This window comes from Anomaloglossus baeobatrachus, chromosome 6 (genome assembly GCF_048569485.1).
Source record: "Anomaloglossus baeobatrachus isolate aAnoBae1 chromosome 6, aAnoBae1.hap1, whole genome shotgun sequence".
NCBI classification, from domain to species: domain Eukaryota; kingdom Metazoa; phylum Chordata; class Amphibia; order Anura; family Aromobatidae; genus Anomaloglossus; species Anomaloglossus baeobatrachus.
The window spans coordinates 60,199,827-60,215,102 of record NC_134358.1 but is presented as its reverse complement, the minus strand read 5'-3'; the positions used below and the strand labels follow the sequence as shown (position 1 = coordinate 60,215,102).

The 15,276-nt window shown below is 41.7% G+C and overlaps 1 protein-coding gene across 7 annotated transcripts in view; it reads right to left on the bottom strand.

The window, feature by feature from the left end:
- Nucleotides 1-15,276, bottom strand: part of CSMD3 (CUB and Sushi multiple domains 3) — a 2,007,504-nt gene that overhangs the window by 239,133 nt on the left and 1,753,095 nt on the right. For all 7 annotated transcript variants that reach the window (XM_075352941.1, XM_075352934.1, XM_075352935.1 and 4 more), the window contains one exon: nucleotides 3,295-3,480. In XM_075352941.1, the coding sequence (XP_075209056.1) occupies nucleotides 3,295-3,480 (186 nt within the window). The remainder of the gene's footprint in view (nucleotides 1-3,294; nucleotides 3,481-15,276) is intronic.

Below are 15,276 nucleotides of genomic sequence, written 5' to 3'. Positions count from 1 at the left end.
GACGAACAACAGCGTTCCTGCATCCTCCGGCAATAAGGTGGGAGTGACGTTAATGCAGCTGCTCTCCGCCCCTCCGCTTCTATTGGTGGCCCTCTGTGTAATGTCGCTGTAATGCCGCACGAACCTCTCCCTTAAACAAGAGATTGTTCGCCGGCCACAGCGACGTTGTTAGGAAGGTATGTTGGTGTGATGAGTACCAGCGATATTGTTCGCCATGGGCAGTGATTTGCCTGTGACGCACGCACGATGGTGGTGGGTGCGATTGCTAGCGACATCGCTAGTGATGTCGCAGCGTGTAAAGCGACCTTTAGGCTATGTGACGACGTGAGAAAGTAACTGCGGATTTTGCCACGGCAAACCCGCAGATTTTCTAGATTTTCCAGCTAAATCTGCAGGTTTACGCAAGTACAGACACTCCCCATGTTATCCTATGGGATTTGGGGAGTGCTGTATCAATGCTGCGGTATTTGCGGCTGCGGAAAATGCTGCGGATTTCCCACAGCCGCACGTAACTGCATGTGCATTATTCATGTGGAATTATCTGCGGAATTCCCGCTCCTTCACTATGGAGATACAGGGCGCGATTTCTGCAGGAATTCCGCATGAAATCCACACTGTTTCCACAGGTTTACCGCAACAACTCCGCAAATATACCGCAGCAATGGATAGCTGCGCATTCCGGGGAGTTGCTGCGTAAATCTACGGAAATACCTGCAGAAAAGTCTGCAGGTACAATCTCCCGTGGGCACATAGCCTAATACAGTAATGTCCCTTTTTTATCTGCCTTGTGAACTGAAAAGAAGTCTTAAATTGTAGAAACCTAAAGGAACTTATTTGTCGACTGATGTAATTTATTTGAAGTGTTTAGAAAAATGAGGCTGAAAAAATCCATAATTTTCTGTCATTGTCCAAAAGTATAGTAGTGGTCCTAGGATTATAGGATTATACTTATATAATGTTCATATCCAAAATAGATTTGTAAATTAATTCATCTTTAAATGAACTTAAACATTTTGTTGAAAAATATAAATATGTATCCAAATACAACTACTAGTCAAACCAATTTAAATAAGAAATTTGTGACCAATAAATTGAGATGAGTTAATCAATTCTCAAGGGACAGGTTATTATTCTTTGGCCACTCAAGGGGAGTCCTACAAACCTCCTCCTACCTGTCATCATCCATGGTTCCTCTTTGGATTTACAAACATGGAGTTATATCATTGCTGCAGTGTAACACACACATGATATCAACTAATCGAAAGGTGAGTACTGCATGGCGGTAAGTAAGTGGTGACCTACACAGGTCCCATCCAGGGCCAAGTCACTACCTCAAGGCTACAAATGTATTTGCTCATCTATGCCAGTAACCCCTAAGTCATAGAACAGAGGAACTTTAGTGTTTTTTAGAACAAAGCATAATTTGACAGATAAAACTACTGATTATGAAGTTGAACTTTATACCTTCAATTTATGAAGGATGTGAAAAATGTACAGAACAAATTGACTCGATTTGTGCAAAAGTAGAGCCTTTTTTACCTAAATTGACAGGATACAATTACTATTGGCCATATATAGACGATTTGTCACATCTTCTGACAAATATATTTTGGAATTTGACTGTTTTTTCACAATAAATAATTCTGGATTGTCTCTTTTTACACCTCTATTTTGTGATGACCCATTCTTCTGTTTCATAGAAAGTTATAAATTCAGTTTTTAGGATATATTACCACTGCAGGCAATCACCAACCACAGAGGTATCTAGTTGTTTAACTGATTGAATGGTAACTGTGGTAACTTGTTTAATGCAGAGGTCACTTAGAGTCTGGCCAGAAAACAAAGCCCAGAGACTGGTGGTCACTCAATACCGGTGCGGAGGGGAATCCGTAGGTAAATGCATATCCTATTTGGTCATTCTGGTATATTTGTAAAATAGAAAAAAACAAAAAAACAAAACTGGACAGCCCCTCTAAAGTGTATTGTTCTTTCAAAGGTATTTTTCCATCTCATATGGCATAAAAAGGTGCTTCATTGAATTGCTTGTTCATGGTTTTCACTATTAGCCTATGTGCGCACATTGCAGTTTTGTTTCTTGAGAAAAAAAACGCACGCTCTGGCAGAAAAATGCACATGCATGTGTGCATTTTTGCTGTATTTTGGTGTGTTTTTGCTTGCGTGTTTTCACCATATTCAATGAAAAAAATGCAAAAAGAAGTGACTTGCTTCTTTTTTCTGCACTCAAAACTGCAGGCAAAAAAGAAGCACTGTGTGCACAGATTTTCTGAATTCTCATAGACTTTGCTGGGGAAGGATAATACATTCAGTTTAGGGCAACCAAAACTGCACCAAAAATGCACCAAAAACTGCACTGTGCGCAGCACAGACCCTTAAAGTCAATATTATTCATTGAAAGTACTGAATGATATTTTCACACTAAGGCCTAAGACACACGCATGAAAATCGGAGCGAGTGGAATGCAATAAAACATCGCCTTCCACTCGGACTAATATTAGCCTATGTGCCAGCACCCATGAGTGATTATTTTCTCAGCCCTAATCGGACCGAGAAAACAGCATGCTGCAGGTATAATGCGATCCTTGTTTCTCTTGCACCCATTCAAGTCTATGGGGCAAGAGAAACATCACACTGCACTCACATTACATCGGTGTAATGCGAGTGCAGAGCGAGAATGGCAATAGCCAGCAACGGAGGAGAGAGGGAGATAAATCCCTCCCTCCCCTCCTCAGCGCCAGCCATCCCCTCCTCAGTGCCAGCCCGCCCCCTGCAGCTGTGGTCCGATCGCATGATTGAACCTCAGTCGCAATGACACTCGCATGACACTCAGCTCCCGCTGTGCTGGCAGCATAAGCCGAGTGTCATGCGAGGATCACAGCAGTCCCCATGTGGCCCCGGACATACCTAATGACTTTTTTTTACAAACAAAAGCCCTTACTATGGTAATGGATCAGATTTTTATGGAATAGAATGAACCCTGGTGGACTCCTTTGACTTGAAGGTTTACATTATTTGTCTTCACCGGGCCAGAGTTGCATTCTTGTTAAAAATATTAGCAACCATGAGCCCTGAGCAGAGTCTAAAATAATAAAAGGAGTAAGAGCCGGTTGTGTGGATGTTACATCGAACAGTCATGAATCTTCCCAACGCAAAAAAATGACTTACAATATCATTTGTTTCCAAGCTGCTGCAGAGTTATGAAACATGATGCTAATTAAAGACAGTCACAGGTTGATAGTGTAAAATGCTATGAATACAGCTCTCAGCCTCACTTACCTACACAACGAGGTGTTTTGTTGTGATTGCTCCACGTGCCATCTGGCTGGCATACGGCCTGAGTGAGCTCTTTGGATGATAACTTAAATCCATCATTGCAAAAATAAGTGACACTTGTACCCACTAAGTAATCAGTTGCCAATATGCCTCCATATAAAGGAGCCTTCGGAAGCCCACATGATATTGCTGCAAAGAAAATGTAATCTCGTATGAGAAATAGAGGATAGTAAGTGTATACAATTATAGTCACAAAATGGTACTTATATTCCATGAGAATTATAGGACATATCCAAGACCTCTCCAATGCAAAAAGTGAAATAGATACTGTATATTCTAGAACATAGAAAAACCTCTAAAACATCACGTTTATTATATCCATTAAAATAGTTTATCCCAATTAAGAACACTGGGGCCGTACCCAATTGTAAAGTCACTGGCAGTCGGTGCAACAATGACACGCTGCCACCGCAGGCACTCACTGTCGACAGGACCTCCCGCACTGCGTACCGATTAACTTGGGAGGAGGATATCTCATAAAGCCAGCACGCGACAGGGTGATCCAGGATACCAGCTGGACCCCCATATGGAAACACAGTATTATCCACTTGCTTGTGGGACATATGAAAGGATGATGAGATTGATGGCCTAACTAAACAGACACATCTTGCAATCTATATATCCCCTGATGAACCCCAACACATCAGGGGGAAACACGTCGGGATCAACACCAGTCCTGGCAGATAAGTACTGGGACTCTCAGGCCTATCAATATATCTAGGTTAGGACCCTAACTTCATGTACCCCCATTTATCATAGCCAGATAGTGATTTGTGCAACTGGGGATTGTTAATCCTTACATGGGATCAGGGTCAAACTCTGAATTATGTTCTATGAGGACCCTAACTTCATGTACCTCCCATTTATCATAGCCAGATAGTGATCTGTGCAACTGGGGATTGTTAATCCTTACATGGGAGCAGGGTCTAACTCTGAATTAAGTTCTATGAGGACAATAAGGGGTATTTTGCACGTTGTGACATGGCTACTGTGATGTCGTTAGGGTCAAATCGAAGGTGACGCACATCCGGCGCCGGTAACGACGCCGCAAGTATAAAGCCTAGATGCACCGATAAATGTTCACAAAAGCGTTGTAAATCGGTGATCGGCGTAGTGTCGGTCATTTTCATAATTTCGCTGCAGTGACAGGTACAATGTTGTTCCTCGTTCCTGCGGCAGCACACATCGCTGTGTGTGAAGCCACAGGAGCGAGGAACTTCTCCTTACCTGCCTCCACCGGCTATGCGGAAGGAAGAAGGTGGGCGGGATGTTTACGTCCCGCTCATCTCCGCCCCTCCACTTCTATTGGCCGCCTGCTGTGTTATGACGCTGTGACGCCGCACGACCCGCCCCCTTAGGAAGGAAGTGGGTCGCCGGCCAGAGCGACGTCGCAGGGCAGGTAAGTGCGTGTGAAGCTGCCGTAGCGATAATGTTCGCTACGGCAGCTATCACAAGATATTGCATATGCGACGGGGGCGGGTGCTATCGCTCTCGGCATCGCTATCATCGGCTAGTGATGTCACAGCGTGCAAAGTACCCCTAACTTCATGTACCCCCCATTTATCATAGCCAGATAGTGATCTGTGTAACTGGGTATAGTTAATCCTTACATGGGATCAGGGTCTAACTCTGAATTATGTTCTATGACACATGACTGTATAATCACTCCAGCACACTGCACTTGGTGGTGGTATGGGTTAAGTGATAGTGACAGGGGCAAATAGAGCTAGCCGCCGAGGAACGGGGGAACCCAAAACATTAAGGTGAATGTAACCTCCATTGTTAGGAAGGGATAAATATCAGGGAATTTTAGGTTCCTTATCCCGAGGATCACGATATCTTGCAATTAAATGACAACGTCTAAATAGAAGAGACACAATCGCACGCCTATATTGCCCACTGCCATATTCAGGACCTCACCGGCTATATGCACTTCACGACATTGGTCAGTGACTTTACAATTGGGTACGGCCCCAGTGTTTTTAATTAAGATAAACTATTTTAATGGATATAAAAAATGGGATGTTTTAGAGGTTTTTCTTTGGTCTAATGCAGTTTGATCCTCTTTACTATATACTATATGATTTATGGTTCTTTATATTCTAGAACATCTCAAGTACACATGGTTTATTAAACATATACAGTATTATTCATAAAGGTAAAAGAAGGTCGGCTCAGCTTGTCCGTCACTTGGGTCCACAGCTCACCTGATTGCTTTAGTCCTACACGGATCAGGATTGGGAGCCAATCCTCCTCATGGATAAGTAAATAATGCATTGATCCAGCAATGACTAGGTAGAAGCAGGATGCTGATAAAAGTAGTCCAAAATTTTATTACCAAATTCCGTTAAAAGTACAAAGGCCCAGTAGGTTCAGGAACAATAGGTATCAGCAGGCAAAAAACGCAGATGGGACTATGCGTTTCTGCGGTGGCACCACTTTCCTCACAGTCCTAACTTGGTTAGGACCATGAGAAAGGCGGGTGCTACCGCCGAAACGCATAGTCCCATCTGCGTTTTTTGCCTGCTAAAACCTATTGTTCCTGTACCCCATGGGCCTTTGTATTTTTAATGGATCTGGTAATAAAATTTTGGATTACTTTTATCAGCATCCTGCTTCTACCTAGTCATTGCTGGATCAACGCATTATTTATATATACAGTATTATATACGAATAATAGTATAGTACTGTAGTATATACAGTATTTTATTCATCTAAGAATGAAGATTTACTCTTTTTTTTACATCTTTCAATAGCTCGACACCTTCTACCCTCTTTAGTATAGATGATCAGATTGATTAGATGTGAATCAAATTTGTGTTGAATTTTAAGATATTTCCTACCCCCGACAATTTGATTATTTTGCAATTTGATTTGCGCGTATCGACAAATATTCCCATTGCAAAAGATTGCATCAGCTATAGAAGGCTCTTATAACTGAGCAGACTTCATAATAATGCCTTGTCGCTATCATATCACATAATATAGGACATAGCCAGTATAAAAGCTGAGCCAGGTAATGTGGCATATCAACCATTTTGGGGGAATGTCTTAAGTAAAAGGATTAATGGTTAAAAATGCTGGAAAAGACAGTAAGTGCAAATAGGGTCTTATCCTAAAACACTGTCAGCAATGGTGCTGTAAGGGTAGACTCACCTGGTGTGGTTCTTTGAGTCACAACCACTGTAATGGCATAATTATGGCTGGAGCAGAACCCACGTGGAGATGCAGATTAAATTTGGAGAGAAAAGGGTTAGTAGACCGCTCTACCATAGAATAGAGGGCATCTACATGGATCGTCTTTTCTACGACTGCGTTGTCTATTAACCATTTTCTCTCCAAATTTGAACTTAAGTAAAAGGATAACACATTTGACAGCTCAGCAGCAGAAATGGTGAAAAAGCCAAAAAAACTCTTAATATACTGCATAGATAGTGTGCATGACTAGTTAATGAGGAGTTTGAGATTTTTCCCAGAATATTTTCCAAAAAAATGCTTGCATTCCCAATTGACTTCCATTATTCTCTGGTAATGAGTACCAAGCACCCAAGCATCAAAATGCTTGTGAAGCTTACGGAGCACCCGAGCACCAGACAGTTCACTTATTAACACTAATGTTTAGATTTCAGTTTTCCCCCTATCAGGCTTCACTCAGATCTACCTAAAGGCTATTATCTATTGTGTCAAATAGGTCATAGACAAAAGGGGGGAAGGCAGTTTATACGGTTTTAACATAGTGAAAAACAATCACATTCCCCCGTATGGATGATGTCATAGAATATACTCCCAAAAGAATTTAATACTTAGTGTGAAAACACTTAAGGAGACTGATTCCAATATAAAATCTAATTTTATTGAAAAATATACATATAATAAAAAATGTACTTTCCATAAGTCAAATATTGAGGTAGGAGGATTGAAAAACACCCATCCATCCCAGGCACTAGCCGCAATAACCCATCTTTACTCCATAATATAAGTAATGAATATTAACTCAAGTGAGTTTGTAATGGAGATACACCATGGGAAACACTTAATCTAACATAAAGACAAATAGTTCATAACTTACCCATGGTGTAAACAAAGAGGGTACAAGCTGGCAGTCCCAAAATGAGTGAGTGGGCAACCTTTCTCCCGGACGCGCGTTATCGCCAAATGCTTCCTCAGCGGGGTGCAGGCAGGTGAAGATGGGTTATTGCGGCTATTTGACTTATGGAAAGTACATTTTTTATTATATGTATATTTTTCAATAAAATTAGATTTTATATTGGAATCAGTCTCCTTAAGTGTTTTCACACTAAGTATTAAATCCTTTTGGGAGTATATTCTATGACATCATCCATACGGGGGAATGTGATTGTTTTTCACTATGTTAAAACCGTATAAACTGCCTTCCCCCCTTTTGTCTATGACCTATTTGATAGTGTTCATTTCTGTGTTGTTCACAGCTTTTTCTGGTAAAGACATGGATTATAAGGCCCGAGATAGTTCGTGGCTTACCTTACTTAATGAGGTTTTTAAGGAGGATTCGTTGGGGAGTGGTGTTGAGAGCCACAAAGACCTTACAGTACATATCAAAAACTTAAAACAACTACTTCACCGTAGGACGAGAATATGGTGGAACAAAGGGTTTTTAGAGCAATATATTACTAAGGGGTTAATTCCCCGTGGCCTGCGCATTCAGGTGTTTCCATCGTTTCTGATTGATAAAGAATGGTTCAAGGATAGATGGGAGGAGTGTGCCAATCAATGCTCTGTGAAATTCATGGAATTGCTGATTAAGTTGAATGGCGAAACTTTAAATGAGATGGAGAAGGAAATTGAATCTTTACAAGAATTAATAAGAAAGGAACTCCCAGCTGCTGAGTTACAGAAGCTGAACTCTGAATTGGAGGCAGAGTTTGTCAAATGGGAGAATGAATTAAAAACCACCAAAAGTAAGAAATTTCAGAGGGATCTCACTGATCTCCAGTTAAATCAAGTATATAGGTGGAATAAAAAGAAATTACCACAACGTGGCTTTTCCAGAACAAGGTCCTTCTCTATCTCCTCCATAACATCTGGTGAGGAATCTGAAGCTGATGGCGCTAAGGGTGGCACCGGAACATCTTATCGTCCGAAGTGGGATAAACCTGGAGTATCTAGAAATTTTAAGGGAAAACCCTCTACCAAGCGGAAGGAAATTTCCCCGAATAGCGGCCAAGACACCAAAAGAAAACAGAGTAATTTGGAGGTAATTAATTTGTCCCCCCATAACCTTTCAGACGCACAGTGTCAGGTTTTGAAATTGGGTCTAACATTTGTCCCAAATAATACATTTGATTATTTTACATCTGTCAAAGATTTATATTTATTTTCACGGAAAATAGTCCTGAGGAGGCTACATCAGAAACGAGATACCCCTGATGTGTCTTTGTCCATAACTGAACAGGAGACACTAAGAGACCTTGAGGATTTGCTGAGAGAGCAGGATGCTGAGACTTTGAGTGGGTTCCCCGGACAACTCCTTCCAAGATCAACCACATTCCCGCCTCTGTCTGTATGTCCTCAGGTGGAAATTTTCACTAAGCTGGTACTTGAGGATTTTAAGACCATCCAAAAGTACGCTAGAAATGATAACTTAACCAAAGCCCAGAGGACGGCAATTAAAGAGCTAAAAAATATGAAAGATATTGTGATCAAGAGTGCCGATAAGGGCGGGAATGTGGTTGTCTGGCCGACCATTAAATATGAACGTGAGGCATTCCGGCAACTAAATGACAAAGATACATACCTGAGACTGGACAGTAATCCAATTCTTGCTTTTAACATCGAACTACAGGAGATACTCGATCGAGCATGCCGTGACGGAGTCATCCCCAAAAAGGTTATGGATGGCTTAATAGTCAAATACCCCAAGACCCCAACATTTTACCTGCTGCCCAAAGTTCATAAAGATGCCACCAATCCCCCTGGGCGTCCTATCGTCTCGGGGATTGGTGGCATCTGTGACCCCATATGCAAGTTCGTGGATCATTATTTAAAGCCTCTGGTCCATGATCTACCATCTTATGTGAGAGATACTACTGATGTACTAACTAAAATGGAGGGCCTCCACATGGACCAGGATATGTGGCTGGTGACGGCTGATGTGGAGTCCCTCTATACGTGCATCTCTCACAGGGATGGGCTAGAGGCTACCCGACTGTTCCTCGAGGGTAGCGGGTGGGGTGGCGCTGTTCGTGGACTGATCACCGATCTTCTTGAGTTCGCCCTGACGCACAATGTGTTTGTCTTCAAAGATAGATTTTACCTGCAAAGACGTGGCACCGCCATGGGGGCAGCATGCGCACCATCTTATGCCAATTTATTTTTAGGCATGTGGGAACGGGAACTTTTTCATGATAACATCTTATTTTCCAAACACGTTGTCCTATGGCTAAGATATATAGATGATGTGCTGTTCCTGTGGCAGGGTGCCAGGTCTGAGCTTGATGTATTTATGAAGGATTTAAATAAGAACAAATTGAATATTAGACTTACACATTGTGCGCACCAGAGGCGGATGGAATTTTTGGATATATTGTTTGAAGTAGGTGAGGATGGTGTAGTGCAGACGGATATACATAGGAAAGACACCTCCGTGAACTCACTCCTGCACGCAACATCGGCACATACTCGGTCCACGATCAAAGCTGTCCCCACGGGACAATTCCTGAGGGCCAGAAGGGTTTGCTCCACGGAGGAAAAATTTGAGGCACAGGCAGATGACTTGAGAGAACGCTTTTTGCAAAGGGGATATAGCAGACGTAATATTAAGAAAAGCTATTTAAGAGCTAAACATACTCGGAGGGAGCATCTCCTTTATAAGGCAACTCCCCGGGCGAGTCCTGAGAATGTGTTGAGGTTTATCTCCACATTCAATGGTAGATGGGAACAGATGAGGGAGTCTCTGTCCAGGCACTGGTCTGTCTTGCAGACTGACCCGTGTCTGGCGGAGATTATCCCAAAGTCACCCCTCATGACATCTCGAAGGGGGAGAAACCTCAAGGACATATTGGTGGACAGCCACTATGTAACGAGATCTGTTAACCCCTTTACGACCTTTGGGGTTACTACAGTGAAGGGTGGATGCTTCCCTTGCGGGGAATGTTTGGCCTGTGGGGAAAAGAACATCATTAGAGAGGTTGGATTTAGTTCCGCCGACGGCAAAAAAACATTTAAGATTTCTAAACGTATCTCCTGTAGTAGCGTGTATGTCATTTATTTGGCAACCTGTCCATGTCAAAAGATGTATGTGGGTCTCACGTCACGTCAGTTTCGGACAAGGATTAGGGAACACGTCCGGGACATTCGTAATTCTAAACAAAGTCTGGACGTGTCACTCCTCAGGACTATTCCACGACACTTTTACACTCACCACAACTGTGACCCATCGGGACTTAAGGTTAGGGGGATAGATGTTTTGCATGGTGGCATCAGGGGAGGTGATTTAAGGAGGCAGTTGGCCCAAATGGAGTGCCGGTGGATAGTCACCCTAGGTACTATGGCCCCTATGGGGCTCAATGAGAAACTTAGTTTCTCTCCCTTTCTCTAAGCCCTCCATTGGGACTGCCTCTTTATGACCTCTAGTTCGATAGGGACGCCCTGATGGTTCTACCCTCGTGTGAAGTAGTTTATGATATAACATCTATCATGAGATAAAATATGGGATTGATTCATCATGATAAGGAGAGGTTATTGGTTCACTCTCTGTACTGTGGTCTAATTGCTCGTTTTTAATTGTGCCTGTTTTTAATTGTATGTTTTGTTATTTTAATAGTAATTTCCATATATATCTGCTCCATTGATATGATGAACACATTGGTGATGGAATCAGGCGGTGATCGGTGTATAAGAAGATGCATATATTCATCTTTTTCTTCATCTACAATCATTGATCGAATCATTATGGTCGACTGGAAGTTGGGATTATATTGAACGGAAGAAACATGGAGACACAGTCTTCTGATTTCATGTCATTATGTTATTTTCCTGATGAGAGGTTCTCCATTTATATATTTGAGCCTTTAAAAACCTTGATATGGGTCTAATGATATGTGGATGATGATATGTATACATTATTTGGATGTTTTGTGAACAAATGGATATGTACATATATTGATGTATGTTGTGAACAGGACAGGATACAATGAGGTTGTACACACTGCAATCTTTTTTGCTGTTGTTGGAATATGCATTTATGTGTTTATTTTCTTTATGTAATCTACGCATACTGTACCCTCCTTGTGTCCATGTCGAGACGAATTGTGTATTGTTCGCGAAATGTCATTTTGGCCATACACGGATCCCTGTAATGTTTTTTCTCCCGTGCTGGGTTGCTGCTGCTGCGCGTGCGTGCAGAGCGGGACTTCCGGGTGTCGGCGCCCGGCGGCCTCAATGATCCCAGTGCGCATGTCTAAATGACGTCATGGAGGGAATTCCCTCTGACGTGTGCTCTGGGAGTGAGGGCCGCCGCGCGCTGACGCAATATCCGGGACTCGCGTTCTGTGCGCATGCGCTGTGGATGCGGCGCCGTAACACGTGGAGTACGTTACCACCAATGTATGGGAATATAAAATGTGGAGTAGTATGAGTGGCACATTCACCTGCCTGCACCCCGCTGAGGAAGCATTTGGCGATAACGCGCGTCCGGGAGAAAGGTTGCCCACTCACTCATTTTGGGACTGCCAGCTTGTACCCTCTTTGTTTACACCATGGGTAAGTTATGAACTATTTGTCTTTATGTTAGATTAAGTGTTTCCCATGGTGTATCTCCATTACAAACTCACTTGAGTTAATATTCATTACTTATATTATGGAGTAAAGATGGGTTATTGCGGCTAGTGCCTGGGATGGATGGGTGTTTTTCAATCCTCCTACCTCAATATTTGACTTATGGAAAGTACATTTTTTATTATATGTATATTTTTCAATAAAATTAGATTTTATATTGGAATCAGTCTCCTTAAGTGTTTTCACACTAAGTATTATTATCTATTGTGGTCTATTGTATACCCACAATGTGTCAGTTAGGGTCGAGTAAAAATATTTGCAAGACCCAAGGCCAGCAACCATGTTGGTGGCCTGAGGCCACTAAACCAAACTGCTGAGAACCTCATACCACTTGTGGCTTCCCAGCTAGTAGACCATTACAACATCTTTACGTTTCAGTACAAAGCACTCATAATATTGTGCCAGCCTAATAAACAATAGAAGAACCTGCAATATCACAGGTTGTAGGAAGTTGGCAAAGCTTTAGTTGGTAGCCAAGGACCACCGACGTTGCTGTTGGACAGGGGTTTGCAAATCTCTTTGCTCAGCACTACTGTCACTATAATCTTTTTTCACTTCTTGGTATTGAAAAATGTCCTATTACTTTTTAATGGATTAAGGGTCACATATATAAATATATTGTGTACATAAAGGCCTCATATGTAGTTTAAAGGGAACCTGCCACCAGATTTGGCAACTATAAGCTACGGCCACCACCAGTAAACTCTTATATACAGCATTCTAAAATACTGTATATAATAACCCAGGCTGCTGTGTATAACATAAAAAAAAACACTTTTATTAAACTCACCTAGAGGGCGGTCCAGTCCGATGGTCTCCGGTCTTTCACCTCCTCTGTTGCCATTACCATCCTCCTTCTACCCAGCCCAGTATGGATGACATGTCCTATGTCATCCACACATGATGACATTGTTGTCCTGCGCAGGTGCACTTTGATCTGCCCTGCAGAGTGCAGACCAAAGTACTATAATTCATAGGCGCGAGGAAAGGTTAAAGGACGCCCACGCATGTGCACTGCAGTAATTTGATTTGCCCTAAGCAGGGCAAGTTAAAGTGTGCCTGAGCAGGACCTCAATGCCGGCTAGTGTGCATGATGTAGGTTGCATCATGCAAACGGGCATCAAAAAAAGGAGGACGGCGATCGCCACAGAAAGGAGGTGCTGGACCAGAGAGCAGTGACATCCATTGGACCGGACTGCCATCAGGTGAGTTTTATAAAAGTGCTTATCTACAGAGTGGTCTGGGCTCTTATATACAGTATTCTGGAATGCTGTATATAAGAGCCCACTGGTTGTGGCTGCAGCTTACATTCGCCAAATCTGGTGACAGGTTCCCTTTAAGTTAATGTATGTGTAAAGGAAGTGTTTGAATAGACTTGAACTATCCCAATGTGAATGCTTTTCCAGACTGCTATTTTAGAGCGATTGAGATGTATGGTCACTATTTAGCTCCATACATTCATTATAATACCTTTACTAGATTTAAAAATGAATATCCACATAAAGAAATTCAAATAAAACACCTACTTTAGCAAAATTGTAAATCTATACACATTGTATGGATTTCTGGCACACTTCCTCCCCGTGCTGATCCAGCCATTGTTCCGCTTCTCTTCCCTTGTCTTGTACTTTTGCAACCTGACCAAGCAATAGCCCTTTAGTTTGTGAAGTGTATCAAGCATTGTTCTTCTTAATTGATTTGATTTGCCTAAATGCATTATCTCTTGAGGGCTTCTTTGCAAATGTCAAACAAATCAGGATCCCATGAATTCAACAATAATTCAAACTATCTCGTTAACATCTTAATTTGTATGATAAACTGAGTAATAAGCTCGGTGACTGTAACTAAGTATAGTGTGTGCAGTTTGTGCCGATAACCTTACCGGTAGAACAAGAAGCCTAGGAATGACATAGAACTGCATAGACTTGCAATTGTACTGATTTGCCATGTATGTAAGAGGTAGGGTTAATCACTTCTGTGGATTGTTCTTTCATCTTTCCTGCCAGTAATAGCTACTTTTGAGATGAAACTCTAGTTTAATGATCAGTCATTGTATCACTATCAAACGCTGTGATTTGATCGATTTGACTCAATTCACCTGCAGCCTTGTATGAAATGTCAAATCTGAGGCAGATCCCCATGAACAGACATAGTCTGGATTATATAGGCTCTGAATTTTATCCAAAATGCTACACACAGAAAGTTTTTTTGCTCACAAGGAGGCATTACTTTTCGTGATTGTGACTTACTGTGAGGCAAAAAGCTTGCTGGTCATGTCCAGGGAGACACACAGTAATTTTTTGAACCCCTTCACCCCCAGGCAATTTTCAATTTTCCATTTTTGTTTTTTGCTCCCCTTCTTCCGAGAGCCGTAACTTTTTTATTTTTCTGTCAGTCTTGGCATATGAGGGCTTCTTGTTTTTTTTTGCGAGATGAATTGTACTTTTAATGAATCCATGAGTTTTACCATATTCCAGTGTACTGGAAAATGGCAAAAAAAATCCAAGTGGGGAAAAAATTGCAGAAAAAGTGCAATTACACGTTTGTTTTGAGGATATTTTATTCACCGTGTTGACTATATGGTAAAATTGATGTGTCGGTCTGATGCCTCAGGTCGGTACGAGTTTGTAGATACCAAACATGTGTAGGTTTACTTTTAGCAAAAATTCTGAAGTGTATTCAAAAAAGGTGCACCATTTTCCAAGACCCATTAGTGTTCTCATTTTTCGGGATATGGGGCTGAGTGATGGCTTATTTTTTGTGTTTCAAGCTGATGTTTTAATGGTACAAGTTTTGCACAGATGCTACGTTTTGATCGCCTGTTATTGTATTTTGTGCAAAATCTGTGAAGACCAAAAAAATGTAATTTTAACGTTTACAATTTTTGCAGTTACACCATTTACCGATCAGATTAATTAATTTTATATTTTCAAGATCGGGCATTTCTGAATGCAGCTATACCAAATATATATTTTTTAACCCTTTAATTTTCATTGGGGCGAATTGGGGGTGATTTGAACTGGATCAGCAGTATAATTGCTCATTCATTTCTGTTGATCAGAGCTGCACAGTTCAGATCAGCAGAAATGCTGCGTTCTTGTTACAACTGCT